This window comes from Labrus mixtus, chromosome 16 (genome assembly GCF_963584025.1).
Source record: "Labrus mixtus chromosome 16, fLabMix1.1, whole genome shotgun sequence".
NCBI lineage: Eukaryota > Metazoa > Chordata > Actinopteri > Labriformes > Labridae > Labrus > Labrus mixtus.
The window spans coordinates 17,426,208-17,446,201 of NC_083627.1; the positions used below are offsets into that span (position 1 = coordinate 17,426,208).

At 40.5% G+C, this 19,994-nt stretch overlaps 2 protein-coding genes across 2 annotated transcripts; one reads left to right on the plus strand and one right to left on the minus strand.

Annotated features, from left to right (window-relative positions):
* Positions 1-670: 670 nt before the first annotated feature.
* On the minus strand, positions 671-3,782 carry evx1 (even-skipped homeobox 1). The gene is made up of 3 exons (XM_061060288.1): positions 3,158-3,782; positions 2,068-2,303; positions 671-1,537 (listed from the first exon to the last, which is right to left on the minus strand). Exons 1-3 carry the CDS (start codon positions 3,522-3,524, stop codon positions 1,010-1,012), a joined length of 1,131 nt encoding a protein of 376 aa, XP_060916271.1. The 5' UTR covers positions 3,525-3,782; the 3' UTR covers positions 671-1,009.
* Positions 3,783-13,088: 9,306 nt separating this feature from the next.
* hoxa13a (homeobox A13a) lies at positions 13,089-15,956 on the plus strand. The gene is made up of 2 exons (XM_061060131.1): positions 13,089-13,858; positions 14,366-15,956. The coding sequence occupies exons 1-2, from the start codon at positions 13,198-13,200 to the stop codon at positions 14,611-14,613; spliced, it is 909 nt and encodes a 302-aa protein (XP_060916114.1). The 5' UTR covers positions 13,089-13,197; the 3' UTR covers positions 14,614-15,956.
* Positions 15,957-19,994: the final 4,038 nt, after the last annotated feature.

Consider the following 19,994-nt stretch of genomic DNA (forward strand, 5'->3'; position numbering starts at 1 on the left):
TGAGGACAACTCTGCCCCAAGAAGAAAAAAAAAATCATCAAAAAAAAAAGAAACAATCAGTCATTTTAAGTCAATTTTTCTACAACCTGGTGCCACTGTGTTCAAACATATTTTTTAAGAGGCATATTGTCATATTGGTCATATATTAATCACATTTTTAATCGAAATTAGGAACTGGATTCCATGTCATTAGGAGAGGAAACTAAAGGAGTGTTAGATGTTCACTTTTATTCATTTCCTTTTTTTTTCAATGTGATTGTCCTCCCTCTGTCTCTCCATCCTCTTCCCTCTCCTCCCCCCTCTTCTTCCTCTTCTTCTTCTCCTCCTCGTCCCCCCTCGTCAAACCGTGCAGGCTGTAGTAATCCGTTCCCCTGGCGCCTTGTTACCTTTTGGCAGTAACGATCCCTTCCTGGTATTATCATTAATTCAACACTCAAAATTCGCCGGGTCGTACATATACATCACTCTCTAATTTTCACCAGCATCTGCACATTTCGGCCCGGGCTTCCAGTGCCGCCGCTGAGGCCCCCAGTGAGGAGAGCTGCTTTCTAATGAGACGACCTCAGTGCGTTAACAAATCTCCCTTGTTAAAAATAGTGATGGAAAGCATCATTCTCATGAAACAAACAATACATGTAGGACTATTTGGACGACATATAATATTATTTAAAAAAAAAAAAACTTAACGCCATCCATCACGCAGATTTTAAACGTTTCTCTGCACCCCGTCCTTCTCTCAAACATCTAATGAATCTTCTTAAAATCAAATCTGCTTTTTTGTCCATGTCCTAATATTTCAGTCCACTGTCTTGGCTCTGAATGAGATTATCAGTAATGGGAGATCCGTTGTGCGTCACGTAGCTGGAGATCTGGCTATATTTTGCCACAAAGTTTAAGCTGGCTTTCACTGCTTACAGGCTACCTCTTCATGCTGCTTCAGTCCTGATTTCATAATATGTGAGTTTAAAAAGCTTATGGTAAAGGCTTAAATTATGGAAGAGTTTTGGTTTTATCTGGTCAGGGGCACTTCCTCCCTCTGGTCTAACGTCACAGAGGAGGATTTGCTGAGCACTGAAGGCGTGAATGTAACAAAAGCGTCAGTCCTGCTGGTTGGAGAGCACGCGAAGTCCGATCCAGAGGGCCTGGTTGAGATACCGTTAGATTGACTTGAGTGACAGGCCAGACAGGAGCATGGGCTTCCTCCGGGACCGAGGCCGTGGGGAGGTCCGGGGTACAGGGAGGGGTGTCTGAAGGCGCACAGCAGCTCCGGCCTCTGGTAGGGATGAGACAGCATCCGGAAACTGTCCAGGGACCGCAGGGGATGTGAAAAGGGGGTGGCGGCCGGAGTAGCGCCAGCTCCGACACCCAGGTGGGAATAGTAAGGCAGCGGCAGGTGGGATGGGAATGGGTAGGGCAGGTTCCCCGTGGCCGCCGCGTGGCTCATCATGTAGGTGTAGAAGGCCGGATCTGCGGGGTGAGGCCACGTCATGGCCAGACGCTGGCGTTTGTCTTTCATCCTGCGGTTCTGAAACCACACCTGCGACGGAGACATAAAGAGTCAAATATTAACCACGACACCTACAAATCAAAGGGTGCAACACAAACCAACGAGAACAAAAGCAAACATGCAGAGCTAGGAACAGTAGTTCCGCCTTTACGCATTCATTTGGATTTTCTTTTCGTTACGTGCAGCAGGAATTAGCTTGTTGAATTTTGTCTTGGGAATAAAAAAATAAATTATGATAAGAAAAACGAAATGTGTCCTTGTTTTGCCACATGAAAAAAATAACTGAACAAATCCAGGCACTGTTGCCCATTAAAAACGAGGAGATTAGATTATTCTCACAATCTATTCTCGGTCTTTGCATGACACAATGTGCTGTCTTATTGTTATTACCTTGTATTCATTTATATATATTTAAAAAACTGTTTGGATTTAGTGACATAAAAAGAAAACTGTTTTGCAGAACTGTAGGTTTGATAAAACTATCTTTCTAAATACAAACTGAGAAAATATCGGCCTCAGGCCTGACTGTGCCCTGGTCGCCTGACACACCGTGGTCTCACCTTGATTGTGGTTTCAGGTAGATTTAAGGCGGCCGCAAGTTCGCATCTCCGCGGCCTGGACACATAGTTCTCCCGGTAAAATTCCTTCTCCAGCCGGCCGATCTGCTCCCGGGTGAACGCTGTCCGGTACCGGCGAATCTGATCCGCTGAGTAGGACAGAGAGCCCTGACCTGGGACCATCTTACCCGGGTCTGCTCCATTCTCACTTAGGTGTCCCGGAGAATCCCCATTCCGACCTGCATAAACAGACACATGAAAAAAAAAAAAAAATGAAGCATCATTTTTTGTTTTTCGTTTCATTTTTAGGTGTTACAGTTATTTACCTCAGTGGTTGGAGGTTACAGACTTATCATGATCATTTAAATACATTTTTATCCAGGTCCCTCCTGTGATATTCACAGGTTTGTGTGTTTTTAACAACAACTAACTTGTGTCTTTTTTTGTATTTTGATATTTATTTTGTGAAATATGCAGAACATCATTTAATTTGACTAGAATAATAAATGATGAGGATATTGTTGTCATTCGTTCACCAGTCTTCCTCGGCATCCTTTTTTAAATGGCCGCTACAAATTAGAAAAATATTCCTACCTTTATCATATTTTTTGGTATGATTTTAGAATTATGTCACCCATTTGCAGCACAAGGTTTTGTTCTTTGGAACATGCCTCATTCCATCCCATGTTAGTGGCCTTAGTTTCCTTTTTTTTTCTTCCTCTTGTTCACATTAAACTTCTGCATTCCTCGTGCAGTAAATATAGGCTACATATAGGCTCAATTGCCTGTATTGTTAAAGTCAAAGGGGAAAATGCCTGGTTAGATTGTGGGTGTCACCTCAGCATGTTTCCAGCCACACTGGTCACTTGACAGCACAGCTGTGCAGCACACACTGCATTTATCTGTTGGTATTGAAGCTAAACTGTACAGGATAGATTCATATTTTGATGCTATTGCACATTTTGATGTATTTGAAAAAGAGTCGGGGTTTAAATGACATTTTGATCGGCGTAACACACGTTTGCATTCGATCAGCGTCAAATTTGCACGAGCATGCATTCACGGAAAAAGCCGCAGTGCATGCAGCTCTTACCTCTAGCAGTCGGGTAGTCCATGCTCTCAGGCGTGCAGCTCACATCAATTTCTTCGTAGAAGTCCGACTCGGTGTCTGAGCTGCTGCCTTCTTTGTGGAGATGATCTGTCCGGTTTCTTCCTCCGGATGAAGAGGTGCCAACCGGTCGCATGTCTGCGCACAGATTCCTCCGTGGGCTCTCCTCCACCATCACCTCCGTCCTGTCCCGGGAGTAGGGCGCAGCACCGGGGCTCAGACAGCTCCTGTGGCCCGGCTTCCCTGGCTGTTCTCGCAACTCGGGGCTCCCAATGGCTTCCGGTAAATTAGAGCCGCTCTTGCTCAGCTGACCTGCTTCTGCCAGCATCACCATCTCCTCTCTGCTTTCCATCAGGAGTGACTTTAAAAACCTCGACTCCGCGTGAGAGCGCAAACACCGAAGCGACGGGTTTCAGGTTGGAGGGGTGTGTTTGTGTGTAGAGGTGGAGGTGGGTGGGGGTCTGACTCTTAGGGAGAAGGAAGGATAGGCTTCTAGAAAAAAAAAAGAGGGGATGCAATCCGGTGTGACCCTGAGAGGAGAGCGCTCCAGAGTGCGCAGAGGGAGCTCTGGGAAGGATCACCATTTACCCCCTCTCTCTCTCTCTCTCTCTCTCTCTCCCTCTCTCTCTCTCTTTCTCCGGAGCTGTCATTCTTAATAGGCTTGTCGTCATGACGGCCCCCCCCTCTGATGACGACACGCATTGATTGGAGATGGGTAAACAGACGGAGCGACGGCAGCGGTGGGGTTGAGGATTGGGGGGCATCTAAACATCTATCTGTCTATCTCATAAAGCACACTGATACTGACTCGATTTCTAAATAACAAAATGCAGACAAAATAACATGACTAGCCATTTAGTATGTTCATGCAGATTTGTATTTATTGTCCCCTTATCACTCTATCATACAAAGACATTTTTTTTAAATAAATTGGGTCCAGAGTTTCTGTAACTTTAACGGTGTAGTTTTCTTTTAATTAATATTTTAAAAATCAAACGTAAAAAAAAGAAGATATATTTTCTTGCCTTTGAGTACAACCCTCCCAACTCCCATTCTCAGCCTTAGTGCCTCTCTATTATTCACTTAAAGTGGAGTCAAGTAAAGTCCTCAAAGGTCAAGTCCTGAGGTCAGAGTTTAGATAAGAGGCAATTTGACATAAAGTCCTAAAAGTCAACAGCAGAGCAACCAGACAGACACATCTCTATTACTCATCTGGTCCTCTTAGATGGGGTATAGAGCATTAACATGAGTATGTGTAATATGGGATATTTTTTTAATTCACATTTAATATTCAAGAAATGTGTCTTTCTCTCACTCATCAACACACTTTGACAGTAGATGTTTTATAGTGTGGACTGCTGGGAAAATACCTCAACAAATAGCATACTATAGTGTGACAGAGTGGTGGCTGTTTTCTTTTCTTTTTTGGCCTTTTTCTTATTACCAAAATATGACACACAAGGTGGTGGGGGTGGTGGGGTGTTACTGGAAAACATCACAGGAAGATTGTCATTGAGAGGTTCAGACAGAGAAGACAACTTACAAGTTAACTTGTGTCATCACACACCATCTCTTTCACAAAGATCACAGGCATTAGTTTTAGTTTCAAATAAAGTTTGATGTTTAACTGAAGGATGCATTGAACATTTAAAAAAAAAAACAGAAAGTTTTTGGAGATGAATGCCTCCTAAGACTGTTACCGAGTTCATGCTGTCATTACTTTAACTTGCACCATGTAATAAAAAACAAGCCTCCCAAATAAATGGCAATCATTTACTTCTTTGAGCATTAATGACTTGAGATTGGATCCTTTATGCTTTATTAAAATATGGATTTGAATTGATTTTGAAGTGTGATTAAAAAAGCATTAAAGTAGCACTCCCCTTGAATGTGCTTTGAATCAGAATCAGTTTTATTCTCAAGTAGGTTTACACAAGTTGGAATATGTCCTAGTATATTGGTGCATTAAAAGTAAAACCCAAATAAAATAATGTGAAATAAAGAACCAAATTGAACAGCAGAACTTCTATTTTCAAGAGACATAGAATAAAAATAACAATGCACCAAATAACCTATAAACACATGACTAATAACAATACATTTTCAGGTATACTTGCCCCACTTTTTCAGTTGTTGTTAAAAAAAAAGGCAATTCATGAGAAGGACCTGACCATGCTTGACACTTTTCAAAGCAGTCTTTCCCACCGCCTCTTTGTCAGAGTGGAGGATTGCAGCGGTAGGGCTCAGTGGTAGTTGGACGGCCATGATGTGTCGTATATAGAGGTGGAGTCATGTGGTATCACAGAGAGGAGAGGGAGGCAGACTGAGCAGCTCTAGCAGCAGCCTCTGCTGTCCTTGTGCGCCCTCACCTGTCCGAATGAGGGAAAAGGCCCTCGAGCGATGTCTCCCCCTCCCCCCACACAGCCTGGCAGACAGGAGTGAGGGAAATTCCTCTGGCTTTCTCCCTCCACTCTTTCATCTGGCCAGCAAAGGAAAAAAAAAGTACACCCCGCTCTTTCTTGATTTCCATTCCTCTCTATCTTTTCCTGACTTGCAGAAGTGGCTCAGTGGTAGTCAGATCAGATGTCCCTTTTCCGTAAGGTTTCAGGATCGACCGGTAGCTCCGGTGACAAGCGCCTGAAACTAGACTGGTTAAACACAGCATATAGGTGAAATGCAATTTTCTCTTGTCAAAATGAGCTTTTCTGATATCCACAGTAACATTCTTCCTGCCTATCCATAATTATTTCACATATCCACAGATTCATTCAGCTTTCTACAACGTAATTTTTCCTATCCAGAATGAACAATCAAGATATCTGCGATTGAAATTTTCCTAAGAAAAACTCCCATTTTATAGATACCCTGACTACAACCCATTACTAGTTAGAATTTTATTTTCAGATATCCAAAATGAAAAATGATTCCAGATATCCATATTGTAATTAAGTATATCATTTGTCCATCTGTCTGTCTGTCACGAAAAAAACCGCCAAGGCACTCGCTTTTAAACTATTAAAATGCCTTTAATTTCATGGCATGGTCATGTGGACTTTAAAAACACACTTCAATGACCCTGCCCTGAAAGTAAAGGCATATGCATTGTTTAAATGAGAGTGCCTTGGAGTTTTTTTTTTCTTGTCAGACAGACACATAGACAAACATGCATTAAATGTAAATGATTTGCTTCAATAGAAGTCATTTGTTAATGAATTTGTTTTTTTTCTATGACTGAGTTGTTCCCTATCCAAAGAGCACCTCTAACCACACTTGTTTGAGTCCTGTTAGCGTTCCTTCCTACATTTGTTTGATAACACAATATGTCTGATTTTAGATTATTCTTCATATTGTTTATGAAGAACCAAAAACGTATAGCAAAGCATTGAATGAACTCTTAGAGGGGGAATGCAAATTTAATTGGTTTAATTTTTGACTTTGTGGCGCAGAGGCAAAGGTCAGTCAGCTTCTATCATTTATAGACCATACTGAATAGTTTTTAACTGGCGTTTAGAAAAATGATCAAACATCATTACATCCCCAATCAAAATGTGTTTCAAACAGTTATTGAATGTACCAGATATAAAATGATGCAGTGCAAACCCAAATCCAAGGCATGGAAGTCTCCTCACGACAACTCAAGATGTCCCCAGTGTTTTTTTTTTTTTTTTTGATGATACGTTTAAAAATCATAAAGAGGAGTCACCTTGTTGCGTTTTAATGGTGCGCCTTATGGTGGCAAAAAAACTCGTTGTTTTGCTACTTACCAGGAGGAGGAGTTATGCAACAGGTCTTGGCCAGGGCAGATGAGATCTTGTGATCGTCCAGAGATAAGTAAGAAGTGACTTTGCGCAAGAGATGAGTGACCTTGCGGGTTTACAGTAGTGTCACGTATACAGTGTGTGTTTAAGATAGTGAAGGACAGCGGATGGGTTTGGAGGGTTTTACTGATTGTGGAACCTTTTATTCCTTCTTTACATAAAGGCATTGCAGTTCTACATGCATCATCTTTAAAACATATAGACTATAGCTGATGGAAAACCCTGGGCAGTCTTGTTTTGCAAAAGTGCAGAAACTGGGCAACAGTCATGGCTCTCCTGCTTCAGTGTCTAGTTTTGCAGGAGCAGATCAAAGAGGGGGAGAGACCCACGCGGCAGACACTGCAGAATGCGCCCCCCAGTTTTACTAGCCAGCCCAACTTGAACTTGACCATGGAGCCTGCGCAGTAAGCTTGTAATCCAATCCACGGCCCTTGCAGTGCAGGCATGCCAGAATATTTTCTTTTGCCACAAAAAGTTTGAGTGTGTGAGATAGAAAAGCGCGAGAATGGTTTTGGTGAATGTTAAATCTGCCTCTGGCTGAAGGTGTAAAGCATTTCCTTAGGAGAGAATAAAAAAACCTAGACGGAAATAACGTCGCACCTCTTCTTCATTATCATGGCCCCTCCCTTCTCCATTGCTTCAACTTGGCCTTGAAACAAGATGACGCAGCTACCCAAGAGTTAACTCGATGACCTTGGGGAGAAACATGTCCTGATGACTATGAGCTAAAATTCTGTGCGCTTTAAGACTCGTTGTTATAGCTCTTCTCTACGCCATCCTGCAACCCCTTTTAGCTATCACACCAAGGGCTTAGCAAGCGATGAGAGCCAGCCAGTATCACCCTGTTAAAGAGGAACACATCACTGGGTACGGCTTACCACCAGTTCAGCAGTAGCAAAGCAGCACGCCAGGTGCAAAGCCCTTCGCTTGAGCGCATGTAAAGCTCGAGTCTTTGCGTATCTGGCGTCGTTGAGGGAGGTGATATTTACATGTATGTCTGCTTGCAAATGTTTTTTTTATTTTTAGGGCGTGTTGCTGTCATCAGTTCCATTTCACGTATATGTTCCCTCTGTTTGCTTTATGTCTTGTCAAACGACTTATAGCTTCTTTTTAAAGAACTGAAATCATGCCAGAGGTAGAACAGATGTAGGTACTTCAGTGATTTTTTTTTTCTGGAACTTTCCTCTAATTCAAAGCCTTCGTTGAGTGCTATTGTGTTGTGTTGATGAAAAGTAACTTTCAGACAGATATCCAACTTATTTTCATGCTATCCAAAATGCTTTACACAAAGCCCGGACAGAGGACTGATTGAACTCGTGTGTTATCGCTTTCCACCAGTACAATTGGCGCTTATTCAACAGTGATTGACAAAACCAGTAGATTTGTACAAATATCTCTCAGTAAATATATTAACTATAGTCAAAGTGTTTTAAATTACAAAGTTGTATTTTTTAAACGACATTGTGAAAGACTTTCTCTAGAAATACTTAACATTATAAACGGTTATTTATTACTATTAATTTTTTTAATTGAAATGACCCAACATAAACTTTTATTATGAACTTAATATGAAAAGAAGGATTTGGTTCCAAGTAGTCAAATAGTGAATTAAATTAAATACCCAAACCCTTTACATTTAGGCTCATTAAATGCTCATTTCATCCTTGAAAATCATTATTCCAGTTTACACTGATCAGAGATGTGTTATGGTGAAAACTGCCGGTGTTTATTTCTTCCTTTTGAAACTTTTTATTTCGGTTTTTAATGTTCTCTCATCGAAAACAATTTACAAAATGTCTGCATCTTCATGCGGCGACACCATGTCGTTAGTGTCAACGCATAGCCTACTTTAAAAGAACATAATGCATTGATAAATAAAACTGGGGTATGTCTTTCATGCCAGTGCAGCGCGTTGTATCATTTGAAAGTGGGACATAGGCTGCATTCGTATTCTGTAAATGCATTTTTATATAGTTTTATTTGTGGTATTCATGGCTTCTGAAGCTTGGCTCGGAAACATTTTCTATAGGCTATGTCGGCCTCCATGCTTTCTGCTCAGAGCAAAAGGCCATGACGGCAGATTGTAGAGACAGAATCTTATTCTGTTGACAATAACTGTAATTATCAACAACACGCTAAATAGGAGAGCTGCGTTAATAATGAACTAGGCCTATATTGTGCTGAATTCAAACTTGAAGAGCGATGTGGTCGAGAGAATAAACAAAGGTTGGTATTTAAATGATGACTTCATTGAAATGTGGCACATTCAAAATAGTACACACGCAAATGCTACAATTAGCCTATACAAATAATAACAACATAGTCTGAATGCAGTTAAAACACGCTGTATCTGCAATCACAAATACAACACATTTGAGACTGAGTACCGGCTGAACATTCTATCAGAATCCTGCGTGCCAATAAATGATTTCACACGCAGCTTACAGGCTCGAGCCTTAGCAGGCTGTTAACGCAACATTTAAGACTTCTGCAGGAGAAATAGAAACAGACTGACACACAGACACCAGCACACATTCAGAGCACCGTGGGAGTGAAAGTTTACAGTTAAACCGTGCACCTTAAGGTGGCATTCAGTGTGTGAGCTAGAATAAGTGGGGCATTTTTTTTTTCCTCTTTATTTTTACGCAATCCCTGTTAATCCCACCACAGGCCACCGTCCAGAAAATATGCAAAAGTCAAGTGTGTGACCGCCCTGTGGTTCACTGCTCTCACCAAAGAAATACATTACTTTTATGTTCTGACACTTTTTTTGACAGCAGCCTGTTTTAAACACGTGTCATCGACAAAACTGAAATTTGACTGCGTGTAGTTTGTCTCAGTAGCTCGTTTTATAACATAATTTATGCTATTAACGATATAAATTTATAGCCGATCATAACTTTATATAGACCTGTTCCTCCTTCAGGCGCTGGATGCGGGGAATGAAACGCGCGCGCGCTGCGTAATTTGGATAGCGTACAAACAGGGTTGAACCTTAATAATGACCTCAGAGAAAAGCCTCCAGGTTGTGCTGCCAGGTCCTTAAGGAAATTCCAGGGATCCTCAGATGGGTCATGGGGAAGTACTACCCAAAATTTGAAACACTTAAATTTGACATTTATTTATGTCTATCACTCAGAGCATGTTTAAATTACTTTTCACCATCAACTCAACACTTTCTGCAGGGAAATGAAATCAGTGAATTGACAAATCAAACATGAATACTCGTTTCCAAAGAGACTATTACAAAATGTTTAGCTCCAGGATTCACTGCATGTGCTTGTATTTGGCGGGACAATGAGTGCGCCGCCCCTGTATTGTGTTCATTGTTCCTTGGGATGTCTCATGTCTGGACTGACCACATGTGTGCGCGCGGCGACAGCCACCTTGGCGAGGACGCAGAGTTGCTGTGACTGTAGCAGGAAGAATAAGAAAAGGATCCAAAATCAATCTTGTCTGAGTGAAAACATCTCGCGGCAACATGTTAAAGAGACTCAGACGGTCTGAGATGGAGGCTCTGATACTGATCAATGTTCACCTAACATGACACTAGACGACAAGTGGAACAATAAATAATGAACGCGTTGGGGTTTATTTTGAAGATTTATTTGCCTAGATTGTAGAAAACGCCACAGGGCAGCGCGCAACAGGCCGGGCCTTGTGCAGTTACTCGGTGACTAACAGTAGCTACATGTTTCTGAATGATTTCATTATTAAAGATTTATTGTTTAATAAAGTAAGGACACATCCAGGCTGGTGGTAAGCGTTTGAGACACACTTTGGGATTTCTCCTCGTGAAATAGTAAGGGAAATTCAAATATCTCAACTGTTTATTAAGAATATTAAGCACAAATCGTCATTAGAATGATTTACCATTTCTCCCAAATAAACAACGTAGGCTACTAGATTTAGACCATGACTTTATTTATCCCAGAGGGCAATTCTGTTTTGTAATTTCGTATTATAACAATTCAACAAATGTCACTCTGCTTTAATTAATGTTGAATTTGATGCGCTTGCAGTTGAGTTAAATGAACTCTTAATTAGAAACGGTCCTTTAAAAAAAAAGAAGAAAAAAGAATCTTCAATCAACAACACTACAGAAAAATATCACCCTGTGTCACATTTGAGTTGAAATAAATGCATTACCTCACGATATACAGGTTCTAGCAATTGAATCAATAATAATTTGACAACACAAAGTAGACTACATCTCATCGCTTTCGTTGCTATCACGGCCTTAAACTCTCTGACCACCACCACCACCACCAGTCCGTCATATTTGTGTCTGGTCGACACTTGTTTTGTCCAGATGGGTTTCTTTTTAGATCTGTAAATAGCCTGTTAATCTTCATACTTAGGCTATTTATTTTGTGCTTTCCAAATAATGTGAATTTTGACATGATGTGAATATAGACTCTTTTTTTATTTTTTATTTTTTTTACATGTAGGTGAATCAACATGAATTGTGAATAACTTGTATGGTAAGCTTTCGCGTTGTTAAAGGATGCATTTGAAAACAGTGAAGCTAATTATATTTTACGTAAACGTTTCACGTCTATTGGTGGCAACCCAACCGTCTGCATGCATCAGTGTTTTACGCACTTCAGTGGCAGATTCTGCTGGTTTGAATGGTATCCCTTTGTTGCAGACAACACACAAGTACAAGTACAATTCCCCTCAGTCAGACATCAACTTATGTTGGACTTTGAAACAAATCAGGTGACAAGTCCAGTGAAAGGTCCACCAAGTCCATTTCCTCCAACAAGGAATAGAAAGAGAGCCTTAGGTCGTAAACACAAGCCACCAGACCAGACCAGACACACACGCACACACATTAAACACACACGACACGTCTATCCCTTTCCCTCTTTTCGGGGATCAACATTTTCACACGTATCTGTCAAAAACACCCCCAATAGATCTGCCAAAAAAAACCCCCAAAAAACCAGCAATTCCTTTTCATTTTTCCAACGCCAGGCCTCAAACGCACCACCCAGGAGTAGCGGGTACAGACCAGTCTGTGCGAGTAAGCGGCGGAGAAACCCAAATGATAGTAAAAGTTAATGTCCTCCAATAGCTTTCATTGGGACAGGAATTCTCACCCCTCTTCCGCTCCTTTCAGGCGCTCAGACGGTTCCTTCAAAGCGTGAATAGCCCGACAAGCTGGACGGCTAGACAGCAACTTTCAACTTGACCTTGGCCTCCAGCCGCGTCAACCTCCTATATGCAAAAAAAAAAAACATGCACGCACTGCAAGGTTGAGAGCAATCTTTGCCTATATTGTAATCATATCGGAAGTCTGATGTCTGGAATAGTCACTTATAAGCCTGATATAACAACCCATGGTCTTGATTTCTACCTGGGATTGCGTTTGGAGCTTTCTGGTGTGGGCTTTCTCTGACTGTATTTGTTCAAATCTTTGCAGGCACAACACAACATGATATATATATCGACTCTAATGCTGTCTATTAATGTCTTTATCCAATAGTGAACGCGAGTATCCAGAGTATTCATTATACAGACACACTATTGTGTATCAGCGATTGAGTTTACTTCATGCAGGCTATATAATGTGCAACATTAGTATACACTATACGAAAATATTGTATTTGTATTCGTGTGTATTTGCTTTTGGTGAAGGCTGTTTAATTTACTTCTCGTACCAACGCAGACATGTGATCAGTGCGTGCGTAAATGCCATAAATAAGCATATGATCCTTATGTAGATGCTTGAGTCTGTTTTCAAATCAATCCATCATTCTTTTACAATAATCGACTCTTATTTGAACTCAAACCAGGACAAGAAGCATTTTAAAGAAGCCATTTTAAATTCAAGTAATAAGGATTATACATTATATAACATTAGAAGTAAAAAGCAGACAACTCCTTTGTGTGTCTTACTTTAAAAAAAAAGGCATACAATCCATTTCAGTCGACGCAGACACGACAAAAGCGAAATTCCTGGAAAGGTACGGTCACCTTACTTCGTCGCATTTTTCTCCATTTAATTATCTGTACTGGGTGATGTTTACCGTCCTCTTTGCATAGCCTGGTCACGTGACAACCGCCTGGCCAATGACGGCACAACCTCTGCGCTCTTGTGCGCGTCAGAGTGGCATTACTCTCTGGGAACCAGTATCTCCTTTTTTCAGTCTCTGAGCTTTTTTAAAAAGAGCCAGAAGCTCTAATGTTGGATGCCGTGCTATGACAACATCACTGCTCCTCCGTCCGCGCTGGGTCGACCCGTCGGTTATGTTCCTCTACGACAACGGCGTCGGTTCCGATGAAGTAAGCAAGAACATGGACGGTTTTCCTGGTGGCAACTTTGCTGCGAACCAGTGTAGGAATCTGATGGCGCACCCCGCGTCCCTGGCACCCAGCACGGCTTACTCGTCCAGCGACGTGCCCACCTCCGGAATGGGCGAGCCAGTGAAGCAGTGCAGCCCCTGCTCTGCAGCTCAGAATTCATCCAGCGCGTCCCTGCCTTATGGGTACTTTGGTAGCGGCTATTACCCGTGCAGAATGTCGCATCACAGCAGCATAAAGTCGTGCGGAACGCAGCCTCCCTCTGTATATGGAGAAAAATATATGGACACCTCTGCCTCAGGCGACGACTTCACCTCTCGGGCAAAGGAATTCGCTTTTTATCCAACCTACCCTTCAGGCCCATACCAACCTGTTCCTAGCTACCTGGACGTTCCTGTGGTGCCAACAATCAGTGCGCCCTCAGAAGCCAGACACGAGTCCCTGTTGCCCATGGAGAGCTACCAGCCGTGGACTCTTGCCGCCAACGGCTGGAACGGGCAGGTTTACTGCGCCAAGGAGCAGCCGCAGCCCGGACACATGTGGAAGTCCTCCATACCAGGTAGGCTGCTTTCCTCTGAGTCCAGCCTTTAGACACAGAGCAGTCTGACCATGCTAGTGTGTTACCAAACGCAACCAGTATGCATTTTGTACAGAATGGAAGTGCATTAAATGTCAGTCAACCAGCAGAAAACACACCTGTGTGTTACTTTAACAAATAACTGGAATTATGTGCGACAGGAAAAAATGTTAAACTTGCATGGACGAAGAAGGAAAAGCCCGATGCGCATACATCATTTATGTAGCTTTTTTTTTTTTGTTACAGAAACAATTTTGTCATATTTATTTAATCATTGGGTACTATAACAAAATCAGTCCCATATATTTCTTACTTTTAACACAGTAAAGCAGATATAAATATTTAATTTAATTGAGAAGCTAGTTAAAAACGTGCGACTCATATTTTTATTTTGAGAAATAGAAAATCACTAAGAATTTTGAGGTTCATTCACTTGTTGAGAGGTGGCTACTCAACAGCTTCTTTTGTCTCTTGTCTCTTGTCTCTCAGACGCGGTGTCCCACTCCGGGGGAGACACAGGCTCTTATCGACGTGGAAGAAAGAAGCGCGTGCCATACACCAAGGTGCAACTGAAGGAACTCGAGCGCGAGTACGCTGCCAATAAATTTATCACGAAGGACAAACGGAGGAGGATATCGGCCCAGACCAACCTGTCCGAGCGGCAGGTCACGATATGGTTTCAAAACAGACGCGTAAAGGAGAAGAAAGTTGTGCACAAATTGAAAACCATCAGCTAGTTTATTGTTATTTTTACACGGACAATTATCTGTGGGAGATAAACTGACACACACACACACACACACACACACACACACACACACACACACACACACACACACTCACACGCGGACTCATGGATTGGAACAACTCTCCTTCCTGACTGAACATGATTTATTTTTCCGTTGCCAAATGATTTCCCGGACCTTTTGGAACAAAATCTAAGGCCTGTAAAGAAAGGCGGACCCTTCCACTTGTTGTATATTGTTTCAGGAGTCAAGTGGTGGGGAATAAGGGACAACATATATATATATATATATATATATATGCAGTATGTGTGCTCACTCTTAACACAAGAACAAATGACCCCGGCTCAGAACATTTTGCGCCTCCGAGCTACGCCTTTATCTGGAACTTTTAACGAGAGCGATAACGTGAAGATTCACAGGAAGTGGCGGATCTGGACCTTGGAAATGTTAAATATTAATCTCTCCTGGCTTCTTATTTTAAAACCTGCTCACATGCTTAGCTTGTATGAAGTTTTAGTCTTATCATATGAACCCTTGCTCTCATTCATATTCACTCAATCCATGTTGCAATCCCTCTTGTGATAATGCTTAGATAATCGTTGGGGATATGTGTTCATAGCGATCATAGCTTTTATAATGTGTGCGTATTCATGTGGTTGTATATAAAGTAAATTCCGGCATGGTATCAAGGTATTTGTATGAGTCCAATATGTCGGTGTTAAAGTCCGCCCAATTAAAATATGGACTTGGAATTTCATTTACGTGTTCTTCATAGTGGATCTGAGATATTTTGATGGCTCAGCTTTCAGTTTGTAGCCTATATTGACATTTTAGGGGTAAATTTAATATATTGTGCTCTTTCGTTACTGGTTTACTTCGGCTACTACCCATAAGGCCTCCCTACTCTCGCTGCATGTGGAAAGAAATCAGAAATGTTCTATAATCAAGGTATTTTTTAATGGGTTTTGCTGTAGCCTATTTTTTTGTTTTATATTCATACAGTTTGTATAAAAATATAAAAGAGTGCAGTGTGTGTAGCAGAGCTCTGTTTGACTCTGGGAAAAGAAGAAATAAGTCAGTGTGACCTGTCGGTTCTAAAATGTAGGCTGACATTGCCATCTAGCGGTGACTTTGTGACATAAACCAGATTACATCAGTGGTTAAATGCCCCATAGAAAGCTTGACTGCCTTCTAAATAACAATAATACTTTAGATATATTAATATTAATAGGAAATTTAAAAAAACATATAATTATAGTTAAATTCTACAACATTTGGAAGGCCTATGTTTCCATTTTCTCTGTCTTTGAGTAAAACGAATGCCACAAAAAATACTCAGGTGTTGTTGCTCATTAATTATTATTATTATTGTTTTTTATACAAACCAATGTAGAATATCACCGCTGACTCACTCCTGTAGAATATGTGTATGTGTGCAGCGAAATCCACCGCATAGCCTAAATATCGCGTTAATCTCAAGGACATTTAATGATAGAGGTCATGAAGGTAATCTCGTTTATTTTTACCCTCAAGCGAGTTTCGTTGTGATTTTTTTTTTTTGCCAATATAAGAGAGATATATATTTTTTTCAGCTATTGGGTAGGCTACTTTGAAAAGCAGCACGTTTTAAACAGGACTTAGATTGTTATGCCGTCTTTTGCTGCGTTTTCTCACGGTCGGCAATTTTCAACGGTGAACATTATTCAACGTTCAACGTGGAAAAAAATCAATTCTGAAGAAATAATTGACAAAAGGGTTTGTTGAGTTTCAATCCCTTAATGCTGAATGAGCTTTATTTAAAGGTAAAGAGGTAACTGGATTCAAACGGCAGACAGTCAGGAATTAGATCTGGTTATATAGAAAATATTGAAAAGCATTCAGTGGCCTTATCTGTTAGTCTCCATCAGGTTTTTAAAAATACAACTGGACTACATATTACATATTTCATAAACTCAGCCAAGCGAAACATCTTTAATTTGACATGTCTGTCTTTAAGGGGTTTTGGACTAATTAAAAATAAGAAGCAAAACAGAAAGTTATCCTGGGACTTAAAATTAAAATTAAATTAAGATGTAAACGTTCATCTACATTAATGTCTATTTTCTTATCACTTTTTGAAAAATAAATACTGTATAAAATAGGGGTTAAATGTAAATGAGGTGTTGTAACTTAACCTGATCACATTGTTTTGTCGCGTTGCAAAGACAAATGTGTAATTGAAGAAACCACACACGTCTCCTTTGTGTCTGTTGCCACTGGTATCACTTTATTTGTCACTGTCGATAATTATATGATAGTTTTGAACTGTGAATGTGAACTCGTATGAAATATTTACTTTCGTAGTGACCAAGTGCAATATTAACGCGCAGCTGTAGCCAGAAACCCAAGATCCGCACGCTTGACTGCATTCGGTGAAATGAGTCAGTCTCACTGGCACTCAAATTTCAGACATGAAACCAAATCCCTCCTCGTTTGGAGCTGGTAACTCCTTTGGGTGCCAGTCCCACCTGTTAGACGGATTTACACCGTGTTATAATTGTTTATTTTTTACCCTTTTTTTTGTCGTATATACGCATTTTTATCATGCCAGTAAGGGCAAACATAGCCTACCCATACTACAACTATTCCATATGTAACATCATATTCCCAATCATTTGAAAGCTAATCTTACTTCTCCGGTGATCGCATAAAAGAAGCATTCATATTAAAAGTCCATAACTTTTTGTATTCATTCATTTGCATTGCATGAACTAAAAAGCCCAAATGTTGATGTCTTTATTTCACTGAAAGATCAAAACTCTCTACATTCTCTTGACTCACATAGTAATGGCCTAAATAATAGTTATAGTAAGAAATCTAATAATAGTGATTAAACCTAGGGGCTAAACCATTAAGCTTTATTAGCCTATAGCCTATAAACAGGGACTTTTTTGGCTCTTTGGTTGTTATTATTTACAATAGACTAAATAAAATAAACAAAGTGACATAGGTATGTTGTGGTTGTCAGGCCATATCTAGTCTATTATGTGAATGTTCTTGTTTAAATAATTATAATCTCTAAACTGTGTGCGTGTTTTAACACTTTACACCAAACGTTTTAATTTTCCATGATAATATAAGAGTTCTACAAGCCTGCCTAAAGCACAGCTTTTCCCCCACACTTTAAAAATCAGAAAATAATAAGTAACCTATCCTACTATAACTCAGCCTCAACTAGAGTATTTAAAAAATCTGAGTAGTCTGCTATCGTGTGTTTATGATGTGCGCATGACCAACTGAATGACAGAAAGTAACCTCACTGAAATGTGAGACAATAAACTGCGTCCGCGAGCACGGCATTCAGCGTGGCTCTACTACCACCCCCCTGTGACGTAGCACGGCGGAGCGCGCACGCGTTATAAACTCAGAGATGGGAGAAAAAGTGTGATGTCTGACTGCACAATATATTCTGGAGTCCAAAAGCACAGACTCGTGTAAGTAGCGGAAGTTAACTGCAGAGACTTGTTAGCGCGATTCCTCATTGGTTGTAAGGGAGCACAATGGCGTCCCATTGGCTCACCGAACCAAAACAAGGCTATAAATCCCGCCCCATTTGCCATAAATATGTCAATCTAAAGCTCACAGCAGAAAGCTCCGCCTATCCCTCTTACTGCACGAGCCATCTTTGACGGGACAGGAAACACAGCAGACTGCACAGAATGACTGTAAAAATTGAGTTTTGCTGCCACACTAAGGCGAAATTTTGAATTACAATTAATTTCAGTTCACAAAAAAAAAAAAAAAATTAACATCAAATATAACATAATCCTATTTCTGTTACAACATGCAAAGTTAGTTTACTGGATTTTATAATCAAAACAGACAACTCATAGAGAAGCTATAAGGGTAGACTAATAAATAGGCCAAATGTGAATATGAGATTTCCATCAGCATATAATCAATTTTAAAGTCTGTGTTTACTATCAAATTAAACCAACACTGGCCCTGCTTATGCCATGTTTATAGAAAATAAATAGTCATTGTATCTTTAAGCGTGATATTTAAATGACTATTTTGCCTCCTCCGACACGTATGATTTTAATGTAGCCTATAGCCTGAGAAAAGAACATTTCAACTGCTAATGGCCTATCTGAAATGCACTGATGCCATGTAAGGTGTTGGGATCAATGCATTTGTTTAATAGTCCACAAATCCACCAGGCAGCCTGTGTGTGTCCCCTCCGCCTGTCAGACCCTGTTGAGCACAGACAGGCCCACATTGCTCTTTACATTGACCTTCGCTGTCTCTGTGCGTAATGGAGGCGAGGCCTGCAACCTTCAGACAGACTCAAAACAATGTAGCTCTCCTCTGGTCAAGCTTCAATGCATTTGAGTTTCAAGGTAATCTCGTAATACAGAAAAAGGACCGGAGCAGACATACATTAATCCAGCACCGTGTCAGCGGTCAAATAGAAGCACTTGACAGAGATTATGTGAAAGCCTCCTCCATGTCCCAGTCGGCGCCTCATTCCCCCACAGACACGCAGGCTTCCCCTGTCCTCATCTCATTTCATTTGAAATATAAATTCCAAATAATTTACGCAGTTCATTTATAGAGGCTGTGGCCTATCGAATAAATATGTTTTGTACACAGCAAGGAGAGCGTATGGTTTATAAACGGACGCACAGTCTGTTTCCTTGGTGTGGCTTTAGCTTTGTTTATTAAATTATTTATTTCAAAATAAAGAAACGAATCACTTCAGATAGAGTAATTTACACGCTGCAGCACGATGGAAAACACATATTCCCTCTGAAAGAAAGGCGCTTACAAAAAGTGACAAGGAACAAAATAAGAAAAAAAGTTTTTTTTAAAAAAGGTTCGATAACCACTGCAAATGTTCAATTCTTGACTTTCTTTATTGGTCTCTGTTAAAAAAAGACTGTACAGACGGAGTTACCCTTATGCAAAAGAAATGGGAATAATTTGTCACAGCCTATTTTGAACATCTTTCCAGCTAAAAACACTGTGGGCTATTTAATAAAAACTAAGATTTTTTCTGACTAAGTAGGATCATTTAAAGGGAGATCTTTTTTTTACTTTCATTGATGGTAACCTGGATAAATTGAGACAACTAAAACATTTGTGAAATCGTTCGTTAACATTCGCGCTCGCATGAAAAAAAAAAGAAAGCGACTCGCTGTGGATAGGTTACAATAAAAGAATAAAGGCTAACTTGTTTTCATATAGGCATCCATAGGAAACACGGAGTCATATAGCCAATTGATCTGGTTTTGAAATCGAAATATAACTGCTTAATGTTTTATTGAGGACAACAGGCTGTATCTCTTGGCAAAAAAAAGGAAATTTTACATTTAGGGGAACAAAACAAACCT